The sequence below is a fragment of the Manacus candei genome, unplaced genomic scaffold (assembly GCF_025592945.1).
Source record: "Manacus candei isolate 608988 ecotype Guabito, Panama unplaced genomic scaffold, ASM2559294v1 h1tg000046l, whole genome shotgun sequence".
In the NCBI taxonomy this organism is placed as follows: Eukaryota; Metazoa; Chordata; class Aves; order Passeriformes; family Pipridae; genus Manacus; species Manacus candei.
Window position 1 is genome coordinate 7,961,194 of NW_026138094.1, and position 8,849 is coordinate 7,970,042.

Genomic DNA, 8,849 nt, shown 5'->3' on the forward strand with positions numbered 1-8,849 from the left:
GCTGTCTGAGCTAAAACAATACTTCATGGCAATCACTGCAAAGAAAAGCAGCCTCTGAAGATACTGATGTGATTAGGTGTGAGGCCAGAGACTTGTGCTGAGTGCTAGAAGAGCACTTTATAACCACAGTAAATCAGTAAGTTTGGGCTAGACAACATGGCAGAGGAGAAGTGATGTGATGTGAAACATGAGTTGGGGAAGAATGCAAAAGAGAGGGAAGCGAAAAGACAGATTTAAAACTGGATTTTCATTTTCTGGTGTTACCAATGTGTGAGTTAAATAATCAGCTTTTCTTTGTTGACTCTTCCTTAGTTCACTGTTGTGCAGCTAACACACATCTGCACAGCAAAACACGTGCAGATGTGAGTGCTCTCTGCACCTCAGGCCTGTGAAAACCTATATTAACACAGCACTAAATCTGAACTAATGCACCCTGTCCCTCAGCAAGGACTAGCTTCATGCTAACAGCTTTTGAGCTGCCTGGAATGGAGGCAGAGTGTGTTTTATCTTCCCACAATGGACTTTGTGGAGCTATCCATATTAGGCCTAATTTGGAAGAGGCATTAAAAGCTTTCTTGATACGTGACTTTGCCATATACTGACAAAAAGCAAAGTGCATTGCAAACGAGGCGAACACCACTGCCCATATGTCATGTTATGCAGTAGTAGAATGGGAAAAAGCTGCCCAAATGTCAGGTTTGGAGGATGGTTCAGGTCTCCATTGCCCAATCCACCACATATACTGTGTCTCTAACTGGCAATTGCAGGATTGTTTAGATTCTGCACTAATATTCAATCCCAAAATTCTCTATATTAAATCCTGTGTTTATAAATAAATGTCCACAATGGGCAAATTAGAATAACTGCAGTACATTCTGCACAGCCTGATTTTTTTCCTAGTTTAAAATCTGCAAAATCAAAGCAGAATTATGTCAATCTGTTGTGAAAATGTGCATTATCTTAATTTCTGTAAGTTGGAGTAAGCAATAACAGTGCTTGTACAAACATATGCTTTGCTTGTCACATATCAAGTTTCATATCTTTACATAGTGTGAAAGAAAAATCTCCTAAAGATAATTTCCTCTAAGTATGTTTTGGTTACAGATTACTTAGTGTTCCAACTAGTTTAAAGAAGTTGATTGTATGCAATACCTGATGTTCTGAGGGGCTTTGTCTACATTTATTGCTTGACTTTATTTTCCAAAACCATGATATAACATTAATGACATCTCCTAGCCCAGCATTCAAGCCTGTTTTAACTTGGCTAGCTCCTGTGGCGTTGTATCAGACACATTTTTTTAAATATGTCAGGTTGTTTTACACATGTAGCAACATGTGCTGTTTAGAAAAACGTGGTGCCATCGTGTGGACAATATTAAGAAGTGTAAAAAACAATTTTTAAAAGAAAAATTGGGAAACAGATAAATATCTGTATTCCTTATCAGTGAATCAGGTGAATTATAAATACGTATTATATGATACAAGAAGCTATGCACAAATCTGTGGGTTTAACACGATGAGTGGAATCAGGAATTATGGATTCAATCCTGTTTATTTTCCAACAGCTCACAAAGTCCTTTCCAATGAGCACAGAGTGATCAAAACACAGATGAGAGTCTCCAAGCCACTTTTAATCAGCACCTAATTCCAACATTACCTGCTTTTGTATTCATTCCTGTATCTGTTTATCTCTCTGGTTTTCCTCTAAGACTTTACACAACTTGTTTTTGTACAGCCTGCATTGCTTTCCTTCTACACAAATACACACACAAACACTCTTATCCATAACATTAGCCAGCCAAGGCACTCTGCCCACACAGTTCTCATTCCTGCATGAGTTCACACGAAGCTATGTTTCAGAAAGGGTTTTGGTTTAAGGCCTCTTGTTTCTTACATTTCACCCAGAGGAAAGAGACTTAGCCAGAGCTGAAATAGCTGTATCTAATACCAGTAAAAGTCCACAATGGGCAATTAGAAACACTGCAGTGTACTTACACAGTTACAGTTTTACTAGTTTAATGCCTACAAAATATAAGCAGATTTATGTCAATCTGTTGTGAAAATGTGCAGAATTTTAACCTCTGAAAGTTGGAGGATTAAAAGGGCCTCTACAGAAACATGCATTATTTGCCACACATCAGGTTACATATCTCTGCACGAAAAGGGAAAGAGTAAGTTCCTAAGGCTACTTCAAGATATTTTAGATCTGTAAAGGTTTGCACACAAGGAGTGTTATTCAAACACTGTCCTCTGCAGTGCACTGCACCAAAGCAAACCTGCATGTCACAGCACCCTAATGTCTCCTGTTCTGAGATCCTGTATGCCAAGTGCTCATTAGCTGATGCTGCAGTCTGCTGATTTTATTTAAATTGAATAAAGGTAAGAACTTTTTAAGCCTTGCCGGTGGGTTTTAAACAGATTATTTGGAAATAGAGCTTGAAGATATATTTGGATCAGTCCTATCTTTTGTGAATGTTTAGTGGGTTTGTTTTGGTGAAACTTCAAAAGTTTTATTTGACCTTTATGATCATTGAAGATCTTTGGAATCTTTTGAGAATGGAGCTCTACATAGTATTTTACCCAAGTATTCACTTACTTTGTGCTCAAAGAGCCAGCTCATGTGGTACAGTAAGAGATGGAATATGTATACATGTGAGTTAACTAAATGGATATAATGGAATGTCATACATTAAAAGATTCTCTGTGGTGCTGCTTAAACTTCCAGATAAAGACAGGTAACTATGAAATAACGACTTCTGTTTTCCAAGTCTTTGCATCTTATGCTTGATAGATTTTGTTGTTTAAGAAAAATGTGAGCTTCAGCTGAAATTTTTACTCTTTTAAGGCAACATTTTAATGTGGATTCTCTAGTGTCAAATTAGGTAGAAACAATCTTTTTCTTACTGGATAAACTTACAGTGACTCTTATTTGTTTTCTGCTTTGGCATTTATTTTCATGAAACTTCTGGGTGCCTAATTTTCTTTGACAATTTTATCTTGCTCTCAAACTTGTTAGAAATTATTACAGATTGAAAAATGCTGTGAGTGAGAGGTAAATGGAATATGGTGATGTATGGAAAAGGCTGTCAGAAGTCTCTAGTCTCTAGGACCATGTTTAAGTTCTTGATTACTTGATATTTAGGTATTTAGAATACATGGACAAGCATAGAAAGCTCAATTTATATCCATAAATCAGAAGCCAATCTCAAGATGAAGAAATCTCACTTATGATTTAATAATTGGCAAAATTGTGCTAGACAGAGTGGGGAACAAGCTAAACAACCAGCTTTCTTTCTGATGAACTTTAAATGTCAAAGTATCCCATTACAGCTTTGTATGTGTTTGGTTGTCAATGTTTTGGAAACTGTATGCTCACTCTTCTAAAAAGTGTGACACGTGTTTGGTTTTGGAAGAATTGGTTAAATATATCCTGAAAGCCAGTAATTTAATGTAAATCTATTAGATTTCCTGGATTATGGCATCTTTTGCTCTCAGTGAAAGTGGAAATGGGAAAATGAACCCTTCCTGATTCACAAATTTTTGATGTGTGGTTCCTCAAATGTTAGTAGTTTTTTTGCCCACTGTATAACCTTGATCAGTTAATAAGATCATGCAATATTACTAATGGTAGATTTTCTTTTCCATTTTTAAAACAAACATCTCTAAAACTAAAATCTAAACAGCAAAAAAATAAAAATATCAAGAATCAGAGTCTCATCAACCTCTTATTGGATGTAGTCTTGGATTTTTATATTCTCTTCATGGAAGTTCTTCATTCTTATACCCATCTGGGTGAGGTTTGGGTCTATCAATCATTGTACCACCTTCAGCACCAGGATTTCCTGTAATTATTTCCCAGTAATTCTTATATTCTTCAACTTTGTGGGAGTCCAGGTAATTATGACAAACAACTTCACATTCTTTTCCAAAATAAGACCTGCAAAGTCAAAAAAAAAGGGGGGGAGATAGGCATGGAGAATTCATATATATATACACAAATTCAGAAAATCTTCATTATTTGTGAATTGTTCAAGATTTCCTCATGTTTCTTCTGTCTTGTTCAGCAATATCACCACATGCTTCCAAATATCAGACCCTTACAAGAAACACAATATCCCACTTTGTTTCCTGTGAATAATTTAGGAATTTGAAATCCAAGAGAAATGCCATCTTTCTAGCTTCAGAGGTAAAAGGAGCCCCATCAGTATAAGGCAGTGATGCTCCAACTCAGTATGTACAAACTGTTTAGGTCCCCATCCTCATTTCTCTCTGACTGAGGAAGACTCTGCCTACTTAATAACTGTTTCAGCCTCAAACTTTCAGACCTTGTTTCATCTTCAAATACTTGATTCAAATTCTTAGTCAGGTCTTGCTCAGAAGTTAATGGGAAACATTGGTATACTCTTTAGCAGTGCTTAATCAATATTAATTTAATGTATACATATTAACTTGAATTGTTGGATTAGTTTCAATTTGTTGAGAGATTGATTCAGATGGACAGAAGCAAAACAAGTAAGTCTGAGACAACTGTCTGCAGCAACACAATGCACACATCACAGTCCAGAAATAAAATAAGGGAAAGGAGAATGGCATTCTGCATTCTTTCCCATTTCCTCAGTGTGTTCCTAAATCACCTGTCTTGCTTCTTACAGTAATTCCTGATGCTGGCACATCATTATGCACAACCCTGCCAGTTATAAATTATTCTTACCATACACAAAAGTTCCTTGGAATGGCTAAGTTCCGATTAGTATAGCAATGAGTAATTAGAATTTTAGTGTTTGCCTGGAAAAAAAACACAAGGGAAGACACTTGGCAAATATTTTTACACCAATACTGTGAAAAAAAGACTGTCTTTAACAAATAGATCATTTTGACTGTGTTTATTAGTGAGCTGATTCATGCAGATGAGTCTCAATTCAAGGCTGTGGAGGAATATTTGTGATATTTTGCTGTACAGCCAACACTTCAGGAAGCCTAGCAGTTATCTAGTACAAGAAAGTAATGTATTAACAAAAGGTTAAAAACATTTGGAAAAACATCCACTTATTCAGATGCCTTGAGATTTTTTTTTTAGTAATTTCAAATTTAATGTACAGGAGCTCTTATTTAATCAGAGTTCCTAATATTGGAAATGAATTTTAGTACCTCAAAGTCCTGAAAAACAGGTAAGTACTGCATCCTCACAACATGATGCCAAGGTTTGAAAATTTCTGATGGGAAAAACTGAACAAGTCAACCTCAAAATGAACACCAGAACCAAATATTTGTATAAGCAGATTCCCTAATCAGAGACTGTTCCTTCTCTCCACTGCTTCCTAGAATTAGAGGTCAGAAACGGCAAAAGGGACTATGTGGATAAACTACTTATTTTTTCTAAGTACTTCATCTACTGTTTCAATTAAATTTTCAAAACACTTCCTACAGTTTTAATTTCTTACAGGAACTGGAAATCCTTCGTATTCAAGACGCAGCTGTGGGTCCAGGAAGGCAGCTTGCCAGCAAGTCAGATAGGAATCCTCACCTGTCAAAAATACCGGCTGAAGGCGAGATTTTTTAGCAAATGCTGTGAATGTTTTGTGGTCACTTCCTAGATAAAACTGTGAATAAAACCATATGTTTAGGACAGTATCAATATAAAAGAAACAAGATATGTGATTTTAAAACATATTTTTGAACACAAAACCTTTTCTCTTAGCTCCTGACAAATCAGTCTGCCCAGCTAAAGCTATGCAGCCATAGCACAGATTCTGTTCTGTTGAAAAACTCATTAAGTAGCTATTCTATGGGCAGACTAGTGAATACAAATTTAAAATTGAATTTATATTTCAAATATTTTATCTCACCAAAGTGGTTGTTGAGAAGGAAAACTTTTCCAAAGTTGTGGTGATATATTTTGAGTGCATATGTAACATGTACTGCCTTCTTTGCTTTTAACTTACAGAGGGAAACAATGTTAACATTTAATAGAAATCTGCTCCCTCAGAACGATAGAATAGTACGTGACTTCACATACCTACTACATATTATCTTCACAAGAAATGAAATCTTCTCATTTTGGAGTTGTTCAAAGGTGTGTGTGTGGGGGGGAAATCTCCCATATGAATTCTTTCATGATTCACAAGCTAATTTTGATTTCCTTTTTTCTTTTACTTTTTAAGGTCTCCTTTGTCCAGTACTTCTGGCTGACAACCCCCTTGGCCTGCACATCAGACCTCAGGCAAGTTGCATAAACTTTCTAAATAGGTATTTCTTATCTTGATATATGCATGACTCTGAATCTGTCCTGCAAAGCCAAGATGTTGAACCACTGTACAGTTTCATATATCTATATTTAGAGACTGATTCAATGCATACTATCAGAATATTCATTTGCAACTTTATTGCCTTACCATTGTGTCAGAAATCCCTCCTGTTGTCCCAAGAAGAAAGTTTTGCCCAAACCTAAGTGGTTCACCCACTCCACTTCCATCAGCACTGTTAAAATTGTAAAAATGAAAAAATATGCATTGAAATAATCAATTTTACTATTATTGGGGGTGTGTGTCTGTTTTAGTCTACAGTTAAGCCTTTTATATTAAGTTGACCTTTTAAAATAGGTAAAATATTTTAACCTAAGGAAGAACCTTCACCTATTGAGCAGGACCCTGTTCTTCTGTTTCTTGTCCCACAGACAATGGAAATTAAATATATATTTGAGGGAGAGAATATGCTGTTTTCTTAGGGTTTTTTAGAACAACAGAAAAATGTCCATTTCATGGAAAGAAAAAGCAATTTCTACTTCAGAGACCTTACTTGCAGGAGAGTGAATATTAATACTAAGCGATATTTGGATATGTTTTGTATTTTACAGCTGAAATATGACCATAATAAAAACAGCTGCAGAATTTACCAAATGATACAGTGAACGCAATTCTGTTTTCACATCTAAGTTGATTTAAAGGTCCTTGCAATTAATCAGAGTAATATGCAGCACAGAATCAAGCTTAATGCATGACCGAAGTCAACGACTCTTCTTAAATATATTAAATTTACTCATCATTCATTTTTACATTAGCAAACTTCATTGTGTATTTCCCTGAACAGGATACCTAAAGCTAAAATAATAACTGAAAATAACTCAGAATAAAGCACCAGACCTTACGATACAGAAAGTATTTCGACCCACAGGGTTCACGCTGTTGACTGCGCTCAGTCCACGTGAGACTTGCGGTGGGTCATCGGAAAATAGGGATATTTCCTCCATATCCACTGCCAAGGTCAGGTCACCACGTCTTTCATCGTCCTTCGCCTCCGGGGTTTTGGTGTCTGGGTTCATAATCATCACAGTGTCTCCAAAGTGAACCAGTCCATCGACAGACACTGATAGCTTTACCTAAATTAAAATGGACATAATATTCTGCAGAATCATCTGAACTTAATATCAGAAGTGTTTTTAGCATATGAAGTCCGTAGCATTCTTAATGCATTCTATAATAACAATATGCCAATTGTTATTGAACATGTAACAATATGAACCATAATAAAAGCTATGCCTCTCTATATGGGGTCATGGGACACAACCTTCTTTAAAAATTACCTTCTTCAAAATATTCTCTTGAAGTCTGGCTAATCTCTGCATTAAAAGTTGTCCTCGTTCTCTCCTACTGATAAAATCCCTCAGGAGCTCCTGTTGGCAAAGGAAAGAGAGGCAGACAGCGTTATCCGGCACGCAGAATCTCGGGGTTTAAACTGAATTTAAAGCGCTAGGGGGTAACAGCGTGCAGTGTGTGTGTGGGGGGGGTGTGTGTGTGCTCCGGTACCTCCTGCTCGTGCAGGTCCTCCAGCCAGTTCCCGACTCGCACTCCCCGCCCGTAGGCCGCCATGGCAGGCCCGGCCCCGCGCGTCCCGCGTCGCCATGGCGACCGCGCTGCCCGGTGATTGGCCAACGGGAGCGAGGCTGAGGGAGGGGCGGGCTGAGGGATGCTGAGAGGGATGCGGTGGGATCGCTGGGGTGGGGAAAGAGGTTTTGGATCATGCAGTCCAACCGTGTGTCTTACACTGCCAGGTCTACACTAAAATATGTTCCCAAGCGCCACATCTGCACGTCTTTTAAACCCCTCCAGGAGTGGGGACTCCACCGCTACCCTGGGCATCCTGCGCCAGCGCTTGACAACCCTTTCGGTGGATAAATGTTCCCTGATATCCAGTCTGAACCTCACCAGGCGCAACCTGAGGCTGTTTTCTCTTCTCCCATCACTTACTACTCGCGAGAAGAGACCAAAATGTTAACCATCTCTGGTCAGCCGATCTCGGACAAGTAGCCTTTTGCACTCTGTCGAGGAGGTGCATCAGCTTAACATAAGGGAGTTCAATGCGTTATCACTACACTGTTGGTGAATCCTGTCAATCAGAGAATAGTTTGGGTTGGAAGGGACCCTTAAAGATCATCTCTTTCCACCCTTCCTCTGCCATGGGCAGGGACACCTTCCACTAGTCCAGGTTGCTCAGAGCCCTGTCCACTCTGACCTTGAACGTTTTCAGGGATGGGGCATCCACAACTTCTCTGGGCAACTTGTGCCAGTGTTTTACCACCCTCATTGTAAAAAACTTCTTCCTTCTCTCTAGTGTGAGAGAATGCATTAGGTGAATATTTTGCTTCCAAATGGTTTTGGTTTGTTATTATTTTAGCTTGAAATCTACTATGGCAAGTTAAGCTAAGTGACTGTGCCATGTGTTTACTTTCCAGATATCTTAAGCCAAATATCTTCGGAGAATTCTTGCATAGCACATTTAATCCCTTTACAACCGTCATGGTTTTCTTGCAAGCTGTAATATTTCAATGCTGGGCAACTTAGAAAGCTTAAAAG

General features: G+C 38.0%; 1 protein-coding gene across 1 annotated transcript; it reads right to left on the reverse strand.

Annotated features, from left to right (window-relative positions):
- Positions 1-1,502: 1,502 nt before the first annotated feature.
- Positions 1,503-7,903, reverse strand: CFAP161 (cilia and flagella associated protein 161). Its single transcript, XM_051796702.1, has 7 exons — positions 7,803-7,903; positions 7,580-7,669; positions 7,140-7,375; positions 6,393-6,477; positions 5,442-5,600; positions 4,712-4,785; positions 1,503-3,937 (listed from the first exon to the last, which is right to left on the reverse strand). Exons 1-7 carry the CDS (start codon positions 7,863-7,865, stop codon positions 3,760-3,762), a joined length of 885 nt encoding a protein of 294 aa, XP_051652662.1. The 5' UTR covers positions 7,866-7,903; the 3' UTR covers positions 1,503-3,759.
- Positions 7,904-8,849: the final 946 nt, after the last annotated feature.